The sequence below is a fragment of the Primulina tabacum genome, chromosome 8, assembly GCF_025594145.1.
Source record: "Primulina tabacum isolate GXHZ01 chromosome 8, ASM2559414v2, whole genome shotgun sequence".
In the NCBI taxonomy this organism is placed as follows: Eukaryota; Viridiplantae; Streptophyta; class Magnoliopsida; order Lamiales; family Gesneriaceae; genus Primulina; species Primulina tabacum.
Genome location: NC_134557.1, coordinates 8,151,269 through 8,172,356, shown reverse-complemented (window position 1 = coordinate 8,172,356; position 21,088 = coordinate 8,151,269). Strand labels below are relative to the sequence as shown.

The window sequence follows — 21,088 nt, the reverse complement described above, 5'->3', positions numbered from 1 at the left end:
TTTTGTCATGATCTCGATCTTCTTTGAATCAGGAACTCAGTGTGGCGTTGCATACGAGCCTAATCTCTCCTTGTTTACCAGTGAGCACTTGAACCGCGCCTAACTTGATCATGGCTTGGCCAAAACTGGCGGAGAAACCACTCCCTTTAGCAATGGTGTTGACAGTGGAACTCGACAGCGGGTCCAGAGCCAAATCTTGATCGATTTGGAGAACCCCCCTCCTCAAGAGTATTTGTTTGAAGTAGGAGTTGTCAACAGTGAGTGCTGAACTCGATGGGTTCTGATCAAGGTTTACCGTGTTATCAACAGTAGCGTTTCGTGGGCATCGCGCTCTCAATGTAGCGAGTAGCGCTGTGTCCATGGTTGGATCGGGGTTTCCGGTGTTATTGAAATTGTAGATACGGTCCAAGAAGAGCGAGCAGTGAGCAACTCCAACGGTGTGACCACCTGCGCCATTGATATATAGTTAATATATAGTCTAACTTTCCATTAAATTATAAGATGATCGCATATTTTGTATAAGAAGTTTATATATCTGAATGCATACAGATTAGATATCTCGCAATGGGGCAAGAGATTTAAGTTCTTGATCATAATGGACATACCAAGAAGAAAAACCATGTCAGTGGCACTAAGTCCTTTAGCTGCAAAGGCTTTGATTGAATCAGAGACCGATACTGAAGGGGCCGGGAGATTCACATTGCTAGCAAGAGATACTGTCCCATCTCTCCTCCCCGTCTGCACCATGTATCGCCCTCCTCCGCTCTGCATGTGCATGCACACCGACACAATATAATGCATGATAATAATAATAGCATTAATCCAATATAATTTGATCTGGATACACTTATTTAAAGAAAAAAACATTATAGAGAATTGATTTAAACAATATTACAAAGATATATATCATTCTATCAAGTTAAACATGGTTATGGAGCAATGAGGAGGCGGCATTGAGAAGATATGGATCGATCTCGGGTGTTTCGGGGGCTGCGGAAACTCAAAAGCTTAGCCAGAAAGAAAGATTTGTTCGCACTTACCATGGAAACAGCATCTCTTGTAGCCATAACAATGATATCAGCGCATGAAACGACTTTAGGGCAGATTGCCTCCAGCACGCGTTTGGCCGAGTCGATAATTTCGTACCCTCGAACGCTTAGATTTGGGATCGCTGTTTTCTCACTGTTGCTTCCATCCAGCAGAAGTGATGCATCACATCCCTTCCATTTAAACATGTTAAATATTTTCAATATCGAATGCATATTTGATGTCAACAGTACTTATAGGAGATACCCGTTAGATAATTAAGGAAAGACAGAGCTAGACATGCATGCAACTAACTTAAGCACGTAGCTCGAGATCATTGTTTAATTATTTATTTAATTAATAACAATTTTTCATTATCGTATGCTATTAAGTTGCATTTATGTTTCAATATAATGCCGTCTGCTTATATATCATTAGTATTACTATCTTTATCTTACATTGACGAAGCAGTCATGAAACTGCATGCGGAGGAGGGCAGCAGTAATGGTAGGATCTCTGCGGTGCCAAGCAGCAATGACAGCTCCTACTGCGGTCTCCACATCAATGAACCGACATTTCCCGCGGTAGAACCCTACCTGAAGACCGTCACCATTGCTCCGCCCACTCAAAACCGCAAAAACAATCACAAAGGCAGCGGCTAATGTGAATTTTCCGACACCCCTCGACATTTTTTATGTGAAAATGTCGATATATATATGTCTTTGAGCTAGGTTTGAATAAGACTGGTGAATTTGAAGTTCCATTTTTTGGCTATTTATACTAATGGTATGTCACAGTTTGCAGGTAGTACGTGTATCATGAATGTGCTTGTGGCTTGCACGAAGCAGGGAGGGTGATTTTTCATAACAACGTGCGTCCACGTAATTGAAAAACATGATAGGAAAACCAAGAATATAACCAGTACTTATTATATACCTTAATACATTTTAGTATTTTACCACACATTACTAATCAAAATCTTCGATATTATACATAATCAATATCAATTTATACGTCACCTAATTACGCACATAATACTGAATTTTCTTGTAAATCGATTACAATAATCGCGAAATTCTATATGTATAATGTGATCTCGAAAGTAGTACGTAAACGTGTGAATTACTCTCATTGTACATACAAGAATGCAACATAACTCTAAATATAATGGGTTCAATGTAACAAAAAATAATATCAAGTGAAATTAACATTTATAATTAAATTTTCACAAAAAAATTAGATATGCATATTTTTTAGGTAATTATAATTATTAATTAATAAATCATCATTGGTCGGTGTGGTGGTGTACCTAAACAGTAAATTGATAAATGTAATGCATTTTTTTGTAATGTTTACAAAAAAAAAATGTAATGTGTATTTTTTTTTAGTTTTGAACCATAATTATTGGGATTTATTCATAATTAATCAAACTTCCAATTGACTAATTAGGACTTTAGCTTGCTCCCCATAAATAAGTTTAACAACTTTACACTGTTTGGAAAGTTGACTTTGTATTTTTGTTTATAAAGAATATTGTTGATGTGTGTCCGTACTCCAACATCAAGAATAAAAGTAAGTCTATTGTGAAACAGTTAGGGGTGAGCGTCGATCGGTTCGGTCTGATTTTTCGGTTTTCGATTTTGAATATATCTGGTCCAAAACCAAACCATTTTATTACGGTTCGGTCCGATTTTTTTGTAATACAGTTCGGTTATATACGGTTTTATAATATTTTGTTAAGAAATAAGATTATACATCACTTGATGATTGATGGATGCAACACATATAAAAGAAAAAATGATAGTAGATGAGTAGAACATATATGATTACAATACACTTATGACTTAACAATCTAAGCTTCAATAACAATTTGAAATACAATTTCAAACAGTAGCTCTTCGATAAAAGGATACACAATCATTAAATTCCAATTTTCAACTCCAAAATGCACATAGATTTTGCATCTCAAATCTCGATACATTTAACAATATGAGCTTCAATAAAAATTTGAAATTTCAATTGTCAATATTGTACTTATCACATGACTAAGGCCCATTTATTAGCCCATTATACAAAAAGCTCTATGGTTAAATATAATATGGTCGGTTCGGTTATTTCGGTTTTCTGAGTATCAAACCGTAAACCGAACCGAAAAACCGAATTTTTTTAATTTTGAAACCGTAACCGACCGAAAAACCGATAAAACCAAACCATTTAAACCGAATTTTTCGGTTCGGTCGGTTATTTTGTTTTTAACCAAACTATGCCCACCCCTAGAAACAGTATCACATATTTTTGTCTGTGAGAGAGGTCAACCTCTACTGATATTCCTAATAAAAAATATTATTTTTTATATGGATGACCCAAATAAGATATATATCTCATAAAATACAACTCGTGAGATCGTCTTACACAAGTTTTTGTCCAAGAATAATATTGTGAGGTCGGAAAGAGTAACATCGGTTGACTCGGAACGTTTTATATTATTATAATAAATAAAGTATAGTATATCATAGTGCAGTGTATATATATATATATATATATATATAATTTTATTTATGGACCGGCCATGAGGCGTAATGGATAATACATGTTTAAATTTCAAATTTAAGATTGAACAATTCGATTATACTTTAAATTTAAGCAAATAATAAATAAAACTAACCGGAAAATAAAAACGTTTTAAATGAGAGGTTAGGTATGTGGACCAACCAAACTTAGCTCCGACCAAACGAAATTCAAGAGTTCCCACGACGAATGTATGAGCGAGCAATAATAAATATATATATATATATATATATATAAATGTACTTATTTCGGGCAACTCTCCTAACTTTTCTGCGAAACCAAAAATACCCCTAACAAAATCCACGCCAAAACAGCCCACTAGGGTCTTATCCGTCATTTAACAAAGAACCCATCACGGTTTTATACAGAACCCAATCCACTCTCAACTCCTTACCGATTCCATGGGCAGAGATCGGAAATTCTGCTGGGGCTCCGCCCTGGTGGGGGCGGCCGCCGCCGCTGCCACGGCGCTGGTGGTGAACGCAAAGCCTCGCGACCCAACTTTCCACCTCGTCTCCATCGATCTCACCTGCTTCAAGCTAAATTTCCCCGTCATCGACGCCGAGACGATCCTCACCGTTCACGTCACCAACCCCAATGTCGTCTCCATCAAGTACCCCGACACCACCATGTCCATATTCTACGACGGCTCCCTCCTGGGCTCGGCTCCCGTCCAGGCTGGCTCGCAGCCTCCTCGTTCCTGCCAGCTGCTCCGCCTCCCGGCTCGGCTGAGCGGCCTCCAGCTAGCTCAACACGGCAAAAAATTCCTGCTCGATGTGGGCCAACGAGAGATGGTTCTGGACTCGACTGTGGACATCAAAGGAGCCGCGAAGGTGATGTGGTGGAACCACAAGTTCAAGGTGCACGTGGACAGTCACGTGATCGTCGATCCTGTGTTTCTTGATGTGATTGATCAGGAAAATAAATCGCGATTAGAGGTCTTTGTGAAGTCATGATTCGTGGTATTCGTTCTTGTTAAAAATTATTGAATCATCTTACGTAAAAAAATTATATATGTTGTGACACGACTTTTGGTTTTACTCGTAAAGATAATTTTTTGATAAAATCTCACCTCAAATGAATAATGTACGGGTTTCCAAATTTGAATGTTATCCACCCAGAATTTAATCTGCGTATTCGAGACAACTTATCATTTTAAGCATAGTTTGGTATACATGATTGTTGGATCTGGTTTTCTACACGTCCAAACGCAGCGGAAGTTTTAAAATTTTTATTTATTTTGACAATCAAAATACGATTTGCTTTGGACGCTCGTATGATTTTAACAAAAACATTCATAAGATGTTAAAGATTATACATTTGTGAATTAAATCACTTGGCTCCAACTAATCCGGTATGAACGGATTAGCTCTTGATGAATCCCTACGAACTTTCTTCGATTCTTCTAATTAGGTCCACGACTAGATGGTTTGATCCTCTGTCAAATAGCACTAGAATATTTGAAAGAAATTTTTACGTTGAGATCAAAATTTGAGATGAATCAAATTTTCTTTTTATTGGAGAGAGGCCAAAGATTTTGAGCAATTTTTATGTGATTTACGTGAAACACCTTTGGGAGAAAAAAATGGAGGCTAGGTTATTTTTTTTTTCAAAATTACGAGTGTTTCTTAATTAACCCCAATCCTAATACAAATATATAAGCTTAGGGACCCATTAATTAAATCAAACACTTAATGGGCTTAATAAATTAATTACTCCTAGTCCAACTAGTTTAATTAATTAATTAATCTTTTAAAGTCCAATTAAGAACCTTAATAATTTGTATGTTGGTCTTGTACTCCTACAAGCCTATAATACATACACTCATTACACTTAATTTAAATTCATTATAAATTCAACATTTGAATTTAATATTTAAATTATAAATTCAACTCCTTGAATTTATCACCTCCAAAATTTAATATTTAATAAACCCAACTTTTGAGTTTAATAAATTAAATTATCAAATTTTATAAATTCAACTCCTTGAATTTATTCTCTCCAAATTTCATAAATTCAACTTCTTGAATTACTATCTCATAAATTCAACTCCTTGAATTTATTTTCTCAAAATTTTATTATCATAAATTCAACTCCTTGAATTTACTATATCATAATATAAATTCAACTCCTTGAATTTATTCTTTCAACGGGAACAAACGATCCAGTGCTTGTGTGACCCTCAATGGTTCAGGGATACAGCTAGCCGTGAGTTCACAACTCCTTGTGATTCAAGACATAATCCTTTATTCGGGCTTACCCTAGTTAGCCTCATTCTTTTCATCAACACCTTGATCAAGAATGTCAGAACTCATTTCTGATTGCACCCATCGGATCATGGTAAGAGCGTCTAATAGCATCGCCCCATGATCCCCTAGGTATCACTGATTGTACCTGCAAGAACCAGTCGATTATGATTAACGTACAGTACGGTCCCTTCATCTCATATATCCCGATCGAATCTGCAACCATTGGTTCATCGATGGTTGCATATTAATTCGATAACTATGTGATAACTATAACAGTGGCATCGCGTGTACTATTTTGAGAACTCCTTCTCTAACGTACATCTCATACTCTGGCCAGAGATTCCATGCACTATTATTTCATCAGATCACATAGGATATCCACACCAGTATGTGAGCGGTGAATCCTCGACTATAATGCACTGGCTCTATATGTGTCGCAACTGTACCCAACCTCGCCACCCGATGACTCTCCTGGAGTCGGTAAACGAGTCAAAGCACAGCCCTAGCATATAGAGCCTCAGTGTCGTCCCGGGTCGTAAGGACTAATGATGTACAATCATAACCACGGACTTATCCTCTCGATGAATGATAACCACTTGGAAAGTCCGAGGGAGGGTTGTTCGGTATAATCATCATATGACTACCCATCTGCATGTTTGGACATCTCTATGCCCTTATCAAGAAACGCAGTACACAACATCACAGATGCTAGTCTCGAGCTCAAGCGACCTTTATCCATGTTTTAGGCGGCTGAATCGACTAGGAACGAATTTAGAATATGCAGTGTTTACAAATGAGTTTCAACATCGAATTACCATTCATTTGTATTAAAGCATAATCAAGGACTTTATCTATGTTGTTTGCATGGGTATACAGATAAAGTATAACGAAACCATTAAAAGTTAAATTATATTAAAATAAAGATTGTTTATTTCACTTGAGTCAATAAATTTCATAGCCAACCGTTGGCTTGCAGGGCATCTACTCTAACAATGATAGTATAAACACGTGATATATAATATAAGGATAAGTTAAGGATAAATAAGATGTAGAAAATGATAAAGAAAATGATTGTTGTAGGAATGTAATATATGGTGTTATGTTTAGTATGATTTTTAAGTGTAGGATAATTTTGAATTTTATGATGAAAGGACAAAATTGCCCTTTCTTCTTCCACTCCGGCAGCGGCGGTCCGAGGACGGCGGCAGTCGGTGGCGGCAGCGGCGACGGTCGGTGGCGGCGACGGCGGCGGCGGCGGTCGGCGGTCGGTGGCGGCGATCGTGGCGGGAAATGGTGGTGAGTTTGGATATAGGAGAAGGGTAAAATTGGAAAAATAGGAAGGATTAAGAGTTGGATAAATAATCCTAGGGGGTGAGGAGGTATTATTTTAACCCACCTAATATAACCTAATCATTCATAGGAGGTATTGACTTGGTTAAATAATCACGCGTACCAAACGAGGGATAAGGTGGGTTAAAAAAAATAAACCCACCTTATCCACCAAACCAAACACTTCCTTAATGTTTGGTATGATTTTAATAAGAGTGATTAAATTTATATATTAGATTGTAATGACAAAATTAACCTTATCATAATAAATTTTATAATTTCAAAGTTGTTGCTTGAGTTCATATTTTTTATCAGTTCATGCACCGATAGTGCTTGCATGATTTATTTATTTTTACCTAATTTTATATATTATATAATATGATAATTGAGTCCTTGATTTTGTGAGTCAAGTCAAATATCAATTTTTAAGGTTAATCGAGTGATACTAATAATTTTATTGATATTTATAAAAATTATTTATATAATTATCTCGAATTCATTTATATAATTATCATATTATATAATATATAAAAATATTTATTTGATTTTAATTTCTATCTACTAGAAAAAATTTATAAAAATCATTTATAAATTGAGGGCAATTAAGTCATTTATAGTGTATTTTATCATTAAATTAAAATTATCACACATAATAGAAGAACATTTTATCCTTCTAAAAATTATTTATCAAGGACCTATGATATTATCATGAGTTTTTTAAAAGGTACCAAACATGAGATAAGGAGGATTATTTATCGATCACTCCATTATCTCATTTACCAAACTATGCTTAATCTTCTCGTATGTATGCAAATGTTGTACTTTGTTGATAACAAGAAAGAATCAAATTACTATTCAGTTTAACAGATTTCCTAGCGCCTGAGAAATTAACCAGAATCAGTAACAAGTAAAAACGAGTCAAACTTCAGAGTGTGATGAGAGTTTACAACTAACATCATAAAATCAGTCAGTAATGGAACCTTGAACCAATGTTCGCCGCCGAGCTTCACACCTTTCGCTTATTGAGTTTATAGGCCTCGATATGCCAACCCTTTGCTCTTGGTATCTACTTCAGATTCAATCAGATGGGGATCACACGTTGATTTCTGTTCTTGAAACTGGCTTTGGAGACCCTTCATCAGTCTAGCTTTTCTTGCACTGGCGAATGTATATGTTAGTTGTGGGGTTTCCCACGACTTGCTCTCATCGGATTCTTCGGTTGAAGTAGAATAACTGAGATAATCTTCATCAGTGATGTTCTTTGTGTGGTTAGCTTCTGAACTGCATATTGTCACTTCATCTAGGTCGGTAGTTGTTTGCTGAAGCCGTAGAGAAGAGCCGTCCTTTCCATCATCATCCGAAGGCTCCGTGCCAACTATAGGAACTGGTTCTGTGAAGGAATCGTCTCTTTCTCGTAGAGTCTTCTCTACAAGTGTTTTAAGGAAGTTCATCACTTGTACAGCATACATCAATGCACTTAATGGATCGGCCATCTGCGAGAAAACGTCTCCATGGATATATTAGGTAAACAAGGAAGTTTGTTAATTTGTTCCACTATTTTTGGTCCATGCGCAAGATTTCCGTTCGGGATTACCAACAATTTATTGTATATACAAAACTAAAACTTGGAAAAGTTTATGGTGTATAAGAGTATAAGCTTAGAAATATTTAAGTGGGAGGGAGCAGCCGCTCTGCCAACCCCCTTCTAACTCTTGAATTTGATTTAACTCGAAAGGATCGATCTTCACAAGACTAAACTCTAAAAATCAATCCTCACATCTAGTCCAAGAGTACTAGGCCAGGAATCAACCGCACAATAAGAATCCAATTTCTTCAGATGGTAGACAATATTAACGGTGATGCTATATGATGGGCATCAAATATGGTCTCACCTGAGTCATGTTAGGAGCAAAAACCATCGCAATATTTCGAGCATTCATTTTGTTTAGATGTTCCTCGTGCACAACATCAGCCATTAGATTGATCACCCAATCCAACAGAGCTGCCTCTGTTGGGGGAAGAAGCCTTACGAGCCTGCCACAGTCCTCTTCTGACTGGCATTGCATCACCTGCTCAGATGAAAGAGAATCCAATACCCCATTGGGAAGTTCTCTAAACCAAGCCTACACGGAACACAGGAAAAATGTGCATAAGAACCATAAAATATGTCGGATTGTATGAAGTTCTATTGATAGTGATGCTGAGAAAATTTGAGAATAGCCTCCAGGCAAGAATCAAAGAAACTAGTAAATCTGTCTAAAGCCACCTTGACTAGGCCTGCCAAGCAGTGTACATCGATGCCCTCTGGAATCACTCCTCGGTTTAATTGATCCCTAACATACTCCTCTTGGCTGTTTCCAGCTGTTATTCTGAAAATCCCTTCAGCCTGCACATACAGCCAATTGGTAAGAGAGTAAATTATACAAAATTCAGAGGAGCACTATGATGTACCTGCAGGCCACCTTGTGAATACAAATGGCTTTGCATAAGGAGGAGAATAGTTGGAACACTATTGCCTCTTTGGTCGTAAGACAGTTGCATTGATTCGGTAGAAACTCCAAAAACGGTGGCACTGTCGTGAATTTCCAAATCAAAGTTAAGAATAAAACATGATGAAAGATTCAGATTTCCATATAGGCGTCAATGGCAGTAGAAACATGCAACAGAATGCAATGAACGAACTACACTGTCCAATCATTAAAAAAACCATTGTCGTGTATAATTCAGCTGAAGCAGCCGATTATTAAGTTGCAATAAACAAATCTGAAATTGAAAACTACTTTCCATCTGTATTTCATGGAACATATTTATCAAGAAACCAGTGCTATTTATTAGTATTAGATTTGCCGATCATTCTAAAAAACAACATCAGATTCACAATTCACAAAAAACAAGAAGACAACAACAGTAACATAGTTTTTATTTTCAGGAAATTGATTCAACTTCAGAAAATCACACAACTAGAAATGAATGAAGCAATTTTTTCAAGAAAAGGTAAAACCAGAATCCTCGCTAATAAGTTTGATAAGCCATTATGCACCAATGCTTCCAAATCCAGCAACAAACAGTAACACGATGCTAAGTAAAAATGTGAGGAAAAAGATAATTCAACAAAATATAATAGAATTCAAGATTCAAAACCCACTGAGACACAAATACCAATCAAGAACTTCACCAAATTAACATACACATAAAAGAAACACTTATAACAGGAATGGCAAAAGAGATGGATAAACCTAGCACTAGGAGCACTCCTGGAAACCTCAGGTTCAAGCTCAACAGGCAAGCCCAAGAACCCATCAAACCTATCAAACGTGACATGATTAACATGCTGTACGTCGGTAGGCCAACCAATCTCCATAACCCCGCTACAGCAATTACCGCCGCCGCCAGCATCGGCACTTGAAAAATCATCCCTATCGGTCTTGCAAGCCATCCAAAAAGTTTTTCTAAATAGAGTAACCAATATCGCCAGAAGGGATAATTGATCACTCCTTTCCTTCTCAGTCTTCTCACTCGTCCTGATTATATCTCCCCCTCCACCCTCTCTGGCATCCACTGTCAGCCCAGAAATCCTCCCACCACCAGCATACAATGCGGCATTGTGAGTAGGCGTGGATACTGATGAAGATGATGAAGATTGGGAGTGGAGCACCTCTGTCATCATCGCACAACTCAATAAAAAGAATATTGTTTTCAATATTTTTCTCTCAGTTCTCTTTTTTATTCAAGAAAAAAGGGGATTCCTCGTGATTCGCGGATTAAAGAAACGCTAAAATGAGGTGATGTTACTGTCACGAAGGGGGAATGTTTCTTGAAAATGGGGTGCAGTCGGTGGTGTTGAATTCCAGAAAAGGGAAGACTTCCAGACGTGAGAATCATGAAGTGATTTGTTTATTTCGAAGTGTTTCTCGTTGATCTTGCCATCTACAGTTTACTGCATCATGTTCTTGCTGGCAATTTAGCGTCGAAAAATAAATGGAGGAGGGGAGAGGAATCGAGAGATCAATGGCTATGATTGGTTGATGATTTCTTTATTTCTGGCTTTTGATTTTTTTATATTTCCTAATAAATGCCCAATTTTTGGATAGCGAGGATCTTTTTTCCCCTCTAATTACTTTCTTCAATGCAAAGTTGCATTACCAGACATGCATGAAGTTAATGGCTTACTTATTTTAAGTATCACACATCGAATTCAAGATCGGGTTCTTAAAAAAACTGAGATTTGAATATCAAGTAGATATCAAATACATAAATTTCAAATATACTTTTGCAGTTTTAGACAAGCGAAACCATAAATTTCAAATTGACCTCTTACATGTTTAAGAAGTGTTTCATATTAATTATGATATATTTTAAGTTTACACAACAGCTGATATATTTGAAATCTATTATATTTTGTATAACTAATATGTAAATAAATAATATATTAATTTAAAATTTCATCAATTATTCAGTTGATAACACTAAAACTAAAATTGAAATCTACATATTTCAAATACATCACTTCAAATGCAATTGAATTTCACCAATTAGATTTTCTCACTATTATTTTATTTTTAGTGCAAGCTTTGTGTAGGAAGAGTCAGGGTCAATAAGGCTGTTGATTTACTGGAAAATATGTTCAATAAAGGGTTTGTTCCGGATACTTTGAGCTATACCAATCTATTGAATAGCTTGTGTAGGAAGACGAAGCTCAAGGAGGCTCACAAGCTTCTTAATTTGTAGGATGAAAGTGAAAGGATCCAATCCTGATATTGTTCATTACAACACTGTAATTTTGGGGTTTTGTAGAGTAGGTTGCGGTGCTGATGCTTGTAAGGTTCTTCATGACATGATGTCTTCGATTGGGTCCTTACCGGATTTGGTGTCATACCAAACAATAGTTATGGGTTTATGTAATCAGGGCATGCATGACGAGGCGAAGAGCTATTGTAAAGGTGATGATATCAAGGGGCTTTTCCTTACTGATTAAAGGTTTTAGCAGTATTGGTAGAATTAATGATGCTGGTGAAGTGCTGTGCGAATTGTTAAGGCACGGGGAAAGTCCGCATGTCGACACATGGAACGAAATCGTACCTAGGATTTATGAGGCAGAAGACAGAAGATTAGGAGGAAATTCTAAATATAATAGTGAAGGTGTAGATGAATCCAAACACAAGAATATTGGATATTGGTTCCCACTCAGAACATTATATTTGTCATATTTTTTTATATCTTTGTCCAAATATTTTTGTGTTTTGTGCCACGCAGAGATATACATGCTGTTAAAAGAAAGATCAACGGTGATTGCTACTCGTTGTCTCTGTTAACATCGATGTCCCAGTTTGGTTGACATCTCGCAAAATTTTATTCTTACTTCCGTTTTCCCAGAAACAACGGCTTACTTATCCATTCTGTACTTGTCAGAGAAACATTAGCTGGAAAATCCAGCATCTAACAAAGTCAGGTCCCTGTGTTTTCTCCATCTTTTAAGTTTATGTTTTCCCATGTAATACAGACCATCAGTAGTTTTACTGTATATGTATTTAATACGATCCGTCTAAGGATTTAATGGCCTATTCCTATCGCCATGTGTGCATGACAAACAAAGTTTTTTATGTAATATCTAACTGCGAAATGTTCCTTACTGCATAGTTGTGGTCTCTCTGTTGTAGATTACTTCTTCCATAGTTGCTATTGCTTCTCCCGTCGATGGCGATCCATCGTCAACAATGTATTTCTATTAAGTACTAACTACTAACAAGTTACAATTTTCTTCCTGCCCTGCACTGCCATTCGGATTTTATTTATGAACTATCAAACTCCTTGTAGTCCATATACTTATTCTGTTTGCAGCCAGTAGAGGTGCTGGTTCCATGTCAAAATTTTATTTTGAATTTGAATTTATTGCTTCTGTTGCTGTTTAGGGAGGGAGAAAAGGATTTATCCAGAGAGATGGAATTGTCTACCTCTGCCTAAGAGCTGGATTAGCTAGGCCAACGTTCGAGTTTGATTTCATCTGCCATATTTAATTTTCTACTTCGAACCCTTTTCTTATTTCCTGCTATTTTTGACTTCTGTTTCAATGTTATTGACTTGGATATCGTATATAGAATGGCATTGGATTATTAAAATTTGACAATGTTTTCTATATTACATGATCAGAGATCTACCAAGATTCCCTTCAGGATCAAGAATAGAACAAATTTCTGCTTCCTATCTGTATGCCCCTTGGTTTGGTGTGCCCCTGGAAGATTTATTTTCGAGGACTAATCAGTGGACGTAAATCGAATTTCTTCTACTCGATACCTCCGTAAGAGCTCGTGTTCTGAGTATTAGGTTCCTTGGACATGTCCTTTTCTTTGCTCTGATGTGCTTGAAAAGAGGATGATCTTTGGAATCAAGAATACAGAGACGAGACTGATCTAGTCAAAACCACCCAAAACGCTATTGACATAAATGATGATGCAGTGCCCAGCGGCGCAACATAGCGAAACTGAAACAATTTGGCAACGAAGAAATTTAGGAATTTGATTGGCAGCATGATTAAGTTCTCATGGACACTTCTTCTCGCAATATCTGCACATTTCAGAACCCAAAAAACAATCAGCACTGAACATATTTAAGCAACATTTGCATTTTTAAACAAAAATTCGCCGACAGTTATCATACCCATTGAAATTTCAGCCAGATGTGATCCCGCGTTGAATGTGAAAAGCGTTACTCCAATGAGAAAAACGATGGCTAAATGGAACTCTCTTTCGGTGTTCTTCATCCTGATCATTTTTTCGAAATTTAATTCCATCTTTGTCTATTTATCACACTTAGTTTTCCTTCTACTTCACAATGTATCTGTTCTGTTCGTGAAAGGAGCATTTATAGGAGGGAAATCGAAGTCAATAATGTTTGTTGGAGTATTATTTCTTGAGGTGCAAGAGGTCAACTTCAGCTGGATATGATTTTTTTATGTCTGAAGTTAAAACTTGCAGACAACGTTTTAGAACTACTCGCTTGATTCCATGGTATACAAAGATTTACGCATAAATCGAATTAAAAATTTTTGGAATTACTTAATTGAATTTCTGAATGTACTCTAATATTTTCAAAATCAGTACAAAAGAAGAAGAATAAAAAAAATAAAAACAAAACCCGAAAAATGAAACCTGAGGCAGTTTAGTTAGGGGGAAAAAAAAGAATTTAAGAGTAGGTAAAAAAAGTTGACAAATTTTATTGCGATTTTGCTCCTTGAATACGTTACTCACATTAATGTCTGAGGATACTTGTATATATATTATTTTTCTCGCTTTACTCACTAATGATAGGACACTTATAAACTACATAATCAAATTATATGTTCAGGATCTGAGTATCACCATTAGTCACGAAAGTGGATATTGACGTTAAGATGATCGTATCAATAAATGATTGTATATATTAGATATATATATCAATCACCTCCTCCGCTTCATCGTTATTGACACGTTATCCGAAGGTGGCAGAAGGAAATTGAAATGGTTTCATACGGCGGCGGTAATCAATCGTACTCCCCTTCAGCCCCGCCCGCAACCGACCCACAGCAACCCATGTTGGCCCATCCCTACCACCCGCCTCCAGCTCAATATCCAGCCAACCCCTCTATGTCTTATGCACATAGCACCTATCCGCAGAGCAGCACCGCCTCGTTCGGGTCGGGTCCGACTCCGCCGCCGCACGGTTTCGGTTCCTTCCCGTATCAGCAACCGCAGAACCTTTACAGTTCGTTTCCTCCGGGCACCCACCCGGATGTGGTTCGAAGCTTCCAGATGGTGGACAGGAACCAAAACGGTTATATTGAAGAAATGGAGCTCCAACAAGCTCTCGCTTGGAATTACCAAAAGTTCAGTCTTAGGACTTTACGTTTGCTTATCTTTCTCTTCAGGAATCCTAGAGAATCTTCTTTTAGAATCGGTCAGTTCCCTTTTTGGAAAAAATTCTAATCTTTTTTGGGTTAATCTACTTCAGCATTTACCTGGTCTCTAACATTACGAAATTTGTAATCTTTCTGAGTTGATGTTACTTTTTTGTTGTTCTTCTGTTGTTTTATAAGACCAAGTGACAGATTTTATTGAGTTTCTCATAGGCATAAAAAAATCAGCCATTAGTTAGTGGAGGGTGTGATTGATTTTGTTTTAAAATATTTATTTTGGTTCACGAAATCTGGTGGCATTGACGATTGACATTTATTCCCGTGAAACATTTAGGACCAAAAGAGTTTGCTGAAGTATGGAGTTGCCTTGGCCAATGGCGGGTGAGTAACTTTGTCAGTCTCAGGAAGGAAAAAGTTGTTCTTTTCTATGACAATAGTTTGTTCTACTACATTAAAGAAAGATCACATGAGTTTTTAATCGTTTAATCCCCGAAGGGAAGAATCCCTATGATATGGTTGTGATCTTTATGTGAGTAGTTACTACTTCCATTCCTCAAGAATGTGATTTGTTTTATTATACATCATCATTACCTCGCATAGGCTGTGTTTTTAGACTTGAACTACTCCTTGTTATATAAACATGTAGCATACTTAGTCAGGTGGCAGATGCACAAAAGATTCGAAGATTAATATTCTTATAATGTGGAACAAGGTTTTCCATTCTTTGAATTGCAACATTTAAAAAGTGCATCACTTAAAAATGTATGATGACCCTACCTTGTGTTGTCCTGCTGATCTCTTGCATTGTTAAGAATATTCCCAGTGAAGCAACACTGTGTTTATTGTGTTGTAATAGCATATTTATATAAGTGATAAGTGTCATGATTCAAAATGTGAGGTTAGAGTATTATTAGCAAGAAAATGAAAAGAAGATGAAACGTTGCATGTCTCAATTCATGGGTGCAGTTCAACGCAAAAAAAGAAAAAAAAAACTTGTGGGTGTAGTTTTGTCTATTGATATAGCTGTTCTCGAATATTATACGTCCATAAAACAATTTGTAACCAGTCATTTTGACCTTTTGTAAGGCCCGGATAACGCACACCCAAACACACAAGATATCTGTAGAGGTCAAGGCCTTATTTAAAAATACCGATAACCCATATAATCAACACAAGGCTTAAAAATTATAAAGAATCATAACTTATTTATTAAAAGAAAACAATGAGACAAATCCCTCAATCATATCAATGAGTAAATAAATTAGTCTTCCAAAGAACTAGCCAAAAATATATGAAGGAAAATAATCCGCAAATCCTAAAAGAACTCAAATGAAAGAATTCAAGTCTCCAAACTATACGGAACATCCTCTATGTCATCATCATTCTCAATGATCTCTTCTATATATTCTACGTATTCGTCTTCCTTATTCAGATTATTACCTGAAAATAAAATTATTCAGTACATTCCTGTATCCAGCCACTAATTCTATCTCAAGGATAACGACAAAAGCTTTCACAAAAATAAATAATAAATACACATGTAGCAAGGATGACAGAATGCAAGAATAACATAATACCATAATGCAGATCAGAATTTCTATCATGCAGCACTTTGACCATAGGGAAACAAGAGGTGGCTCACATGCTTCCCCACATGCAGCACTTTGGCCCGCAAGAACCAATAGGTGGATCAAATGACAGACAGAACAGAACAACATCCACAATGGACCTAGTCATGCAGCACTTTGACCATAGGGAAACAAGAGATGGCTCACATGCATCCCACATGCAGCACTTTGACCCGCATGAACCAAGAGGTGGCTCACATGACATACATACCATCCAGAATATAACCATAACATAACCAAATACAAAATTCCAACGAATAAAGGGAACAATAAAGCATCGATAACTACGATATGCATCCAAATTCATTATTGAGGAGCTTTTGCGAAATAATGTCGGAATATTAGTGTATGCACCTGATGTCTTTAGCTTAATTGTGTATACTAAATCGGGAATCTTGAGTAATAACAAAATCTATAACCAAAGTTATTTTAATTAGATAATCATGATTATCCCACAATAATATCACGGTTAATTAACATAAAACAAAATGACACTTTCAATTTGTTTTCTTATTATCATGATTGGTCATTATTAAACTTGACTATCTAGTTTGCACCAAATCACACTAGTAACATTCAACCATCTCTTACTTTGACCGAGGGATCGAGACTTTTATTTAGGTACTGAGGCTTGTTAATTACATAAAAACAATTGCAAGTTTTCTACAAATTAGACCTTTATTTCAACTAAATTTACTAACCAATTCGGTCACAACTCATAATTCCAGAATATGAAATTTAAAGATATTCTCTTTAACCATACACGTATAAAGAAAATCATAAATTTAATTACTTTGCTAAACTAACTGTAATCCAATTTTGAAGTCACTAATCTGTTATTATGAACTGTATTCTACGACAAACCCAAATTCTATTCAATCCACCCCATCAATCTCATTTCCAAATCAATATATATATTAAAGTTTCCTTGATAAGAGAAGGAGAACAACTAACAATATTACCCCAAAATACAAACTAACCTTGAATTAGAAGTGCACACAACCTAGGCAGTAGGAGTCGGTCAACTTGTTGGGTGAAGAAGTCTTTTTTTTTTTTTGAATGACGCTGATGAGATTTTTCTTTGGGTAGGGTTCTCTTTCTTTTTTTTTTTCTTTTTTTTATTTACAAATGTATGTGTGTATATGTTATGCAAGAAAATGGGCCAACAACTAATTATTGTTTATTTTGTTAGCCCATTAATTAGTTAGGTTCTTATATACATATATTTACAAAATTTAATTGGCTAGGATATGGGGTGTTACACCTTTACTATCGTGGCTTACCACAATGAGGTTATAGTTTATTGGGATGATGCCTTTGAAATGTAGATTGAGTTGAACTGATCTGAATGCTGCTATAATATCATAGGCCATCCACCCTACCTTGCTCTGGCTGGGACTCTGATGTCTGTTGTATAAAATTTTTTGTTTCTTTTAGGCCATTTTTGCAAGATTTGACAGGGATCGCAGTGGGAAAATTGATGCTATAGAATTGAGGGATGCACTATATAGCCTTGGATTTGCCTTGCCTCCCTCAGTTCTCCAGCTTCTGATTTCCAGATACGACGATGACAGTGGACGGAGGAGGGTGGAGCTGAATTTTGACAGTTTTGTTGAGTAAGAGCCTATTTTTTAAACCATCAAATTCAATTGATTTTAGATTGTTGATCTGGATTATATCTGTTAACGGTCTTTTTTTATTGCAGGTCTGGAATGATTGTTAAGGTGAGCTACAATTACAATAAAGTTGACTAATCTGATTTAAGCACGAGCATTTCTACATCCGAATGAATAGAGGTGTAAATGATCCAAACCAAGCCAAATAGTATCAAGCTCGAGCTTGGCTCATTTAAGATTAATAGAGTCTCGATCTCGGCTCGAGCTCGATTCGAGCTTTTATCATCAGGCTCGAGCTCGATTTGTCTTGAAATTACTAAGCTCGCGAAAAGCTCGAACTCGGCTCGTTAAAAGCTCATTTATCATGTTAATCAAGCCGGGTTCGAGCTTGGTTCATTAATAGCTCGTTTATCTTTTTAACAAGTCTGACTTGAGCTTGAAGCTTGAGCTCGGTTCGTTTTCGAGCTTGTAAAGCATACTATTGAGGTCGAGTTTGAGCTTGTTAAAATTAAATATATCTATGAACTAATTTTAAATTTGACATAAAAGTTTAAATTCATTCATGAATAATCAAAACGACAAAACATAACAGTTAAAAACCAACAAGCCTAGCTCCAGCTCGCAAGACTATTAACGAACATGTTTACGAGCAAATGAGCCGAATATCCTTAGGCTCGAGCTTGGTTTGATTAAATTGTCGAGCTCGAGCTTGGTTTGATATGATTAACAAACGAACTCAAACGAGCTTTTTATTAAGTCGAGTTCCGAATAGCTCGCGAATGGTTTAGTTCGTTTACATCCCTACAAATGACTATTTGCTTGTTTCTGTTCTCTCTATTTTTTCCTCATTTGAGTGTTGGTGAGGAACACTCCAGGAAACAATACAACAAGACAAAATCAAGATATACTTGTAAAATTTTCATAAAATGAGTGTTTTTTTTTTTTTTTTTTTTTTTGTTACTACTTACATGGATGATATAGTGGAAGGTTTGTGCATATTCATTAGACTCAAACCACTTTATTAACCAAAAGGACCTCATTCTCTTCAATGCTACATGTCATTGATTCATCTGCGTTTTCATTTTCAGGGTTTGACTGAGAAATTCAAGGAGAAGGATCCAGGTTACACAGGCTCAGCGAAGCTAACTTACGACACATTCATGTCCATGCTCATTCCTTTCCTTGTTTCAGATTAGAACTTCATGATTTAGTTCACCAAGCTCGATTTCGTACCGCTAGGTTTGAGAATTTTGTGCATGGAAATAGAAAAGAAAAGAAAGAAAAGGAATATGTTTGTCTCTTAATAAGTTGAGGTGGTGGTTATATCATGGCGTATGGATTTGTGTAAATTTTCTGTCAAGTGTCGAAGCATGTATATTAAGAGCTGTGTTTATTTGTCAGTTGCACTGTTGGTTTTCTGTGTTGTGTTATTGGGTATGCAAAGAACGCCAATCTTAAGGTTTTCATACTGTTCCTGCTAATGTTTTCCGTGGAAGAGACCAAATGTAGAGTCGAAATTTTTTTGCAGACTTTATTTCTGCTGACCGCCACTTTGATTCCGTCTAATGTTCCACGTAAAGACTGGAAAGATGCATACAGGAGCCACGAAATCATTTATCCATTTTGATGTCATCTTTTGAGAATTTTTTCTGAATTTTGAGGCAAGAATGTGTTCCAAGGCAGGCCTGAATATGCCTTCAGAACTTATGTCCAACAAGTTGATAATTAAAATACTATTAAAAAACACCTATCATTTATTTTAAAGTATTAATGTATTATTATATTGTAATAATGTAAAATACATGTATTTTATTTACATGAAAAAATAAAAAAAAATAAAAAGAAAAAAATAAAGAAACTAGAGAAACCAATCATTGAAATTCAGGAAGGAGAATAAGTGGTAGGGGGCGTATTATCATTGGGCAGAGTGAAACCAAACATTTACACTAAATATATATATAAAATATTGACCACATTAAATGACTCACGACATTGAGGGTCCACTAATCGAAGCCACTCTTAAATGGGAATCTGGTTTAGGGGAAACAAATTCGCAATACCTCATTAAAATAAAATTTTGAAAAATAATAATTCCAATAATTTGTTCCCCATTATAATGGACACAACAAAATTATATATCCCTTAAATAGGAACAAAATCTATATGCCTTCCTGAATAGAAAAATGGGAGTTTAATCTTGATCTTTGAGGAATAAAAATTTTGTGGATGTTTTCAAGAAAAAAAAACTACTTTATCTAAGTTATGGAAAAAACCACTCTCGATGTTAATTAAATATATCGTATACACTTATGTAAGTATCGATGATGTGTAATTCATCTATTAGACGTGATAAAACATATAAAAATTGCACATCCAAATATGAATGACGTCTCATCGGTGCTCAAATAAGTGTACATGATAGATGTACAGTGTGTGTATATATATAATTTTAAACAAAATGCGAAAATTAAATTTCCATCAGGTAAAGAATCTAAAATTAGGTTAATGAGATCCTATCTATGTGAGCACTACCCTCACTTCATTTCAACGGATAAGATCTTGCCACACATACAATTTCAAAAAAAAAAAAGTGGGTCATATATATGCATGGGCAAATCTTGACCATCCATCCTATCATGGGGGCAATGCCCACATGGGTAAGATGAAATAAACCCTAAGTTATGTCTTCCTGAATGGAAAAATGGGAGTTTAATCTTGATCTTTGTGGAAAAGACCACTCTCGATGTTAATTAAATATCGTGACAAAAACATGTGTGAGACGGT

General features: G+C 36.1%; 4 protein-coding genes and 1 long non-coding RNA gene across 5 annotated transcripts; 2 read left to right on the top strand and 3 right to left on the bottom strand.

The window, feature by feature from the left end:
• Nucleotides 1-28: 28 nt before the first annotated feature.
• LOC142554534 (peroxidase 60-like) lies at nt 29-1,980 on the bottom strand. Its single transcript, XM_075665200.1, has 4 exons — nt 1,485-1,980; nt 1,041-1,220; nt 606-765; nt 29-447 (listed from the first exon to the last, which is right to left on the bottom strand). The coding sequence occupies exons 1-4, from the start codon at nt 1,713-1,715 to the stop codon at nt 29-31; spliced, it is 990 nt and encodes a 329-aa protein (XP_075521315.1). The 5' UTR covers nt 1,716-1,980.
• A 1,877-nt stretch (nt 1,981-3,857) lies between these two features.
• Nucleotides 3,858-4,619, top strand: LOC142554501 (uncharacterized). The gene has a single exon (XM_075665169.1). The coding sequence runs from the start codon at nt 3,996-3,998 to the stop codon at nt 4,548-4,550; it is 555 nt and encodes a 184-aa protein (XP_075521284.1). The 5' UTR covers nt 3,858-3,995; the 3' UTR covers nt 4,551-4,619.
• A 3,355-nt stretch (nt 4,620-7,974) lies between these two features.
• LOC142553573 (rho GTPase-activating protein 5-like) lies at nt 7,975-11,168 on the bottom strand. Its single transcript, XM_075663918.1, has 5 exons — nt 10,409-11,168; nt 9,624-9,744; nt 9,439-9,558; nt 9,065-9,295; nt 7,975-8,665 (listed from the first exon to the last, which is right to left on the bottom strand). Exons 1-5 carry the CDS (start codon nt 10,837-10,839, stop codon nt 8,201-8,203), a joined length of 1,368 nt encoding a protein of 455 aa, XP_075520033.1. The 5' UTR covers nt 10,840-11,168; the 3' UTR covers nt 7,975-8,200.
• A 3,432-nt stretch (nt 11,169-14,600) lies between these two features.
• LOC142553562 (putative calcium-binding protein CML48) lies at nt 14,601-19,701 on the top strand. Its single transcript, XM_075663905.1, has 5 exons — nt 14,601-15,101; nt 15,395-15,441; nt 18,126-18,304; nt 18,394-18,412; nt 19,393-19,701. Exons 1-5 carry the CDS (start codon nt 14,666-14,668, stop codon nt 19,498-19,500), a joined length of 789 nt encoding a protein of 262 aa, XP_075520020.1. The 5' UTR covers nt 14,601-14,665; the 3' UTR covers nt 19,501-19,701.
• Nucleotides 15,933-18,119, bottom strand: LOC142553564 (uncharacterized). Its single transcript, XR_012821959.1, has 2 exons — nt 17,953-18,119; nt 15,933-16,136 (listed from the first exon to the last, which is right to left on the bottom strand). It is a non-coding gene; the product is annotated as an uncharacterized LOC142553564 (long non-coding RNA).
• Nucleotides 19,702-21,088: the final 1,387 nt, after the last annotated feature.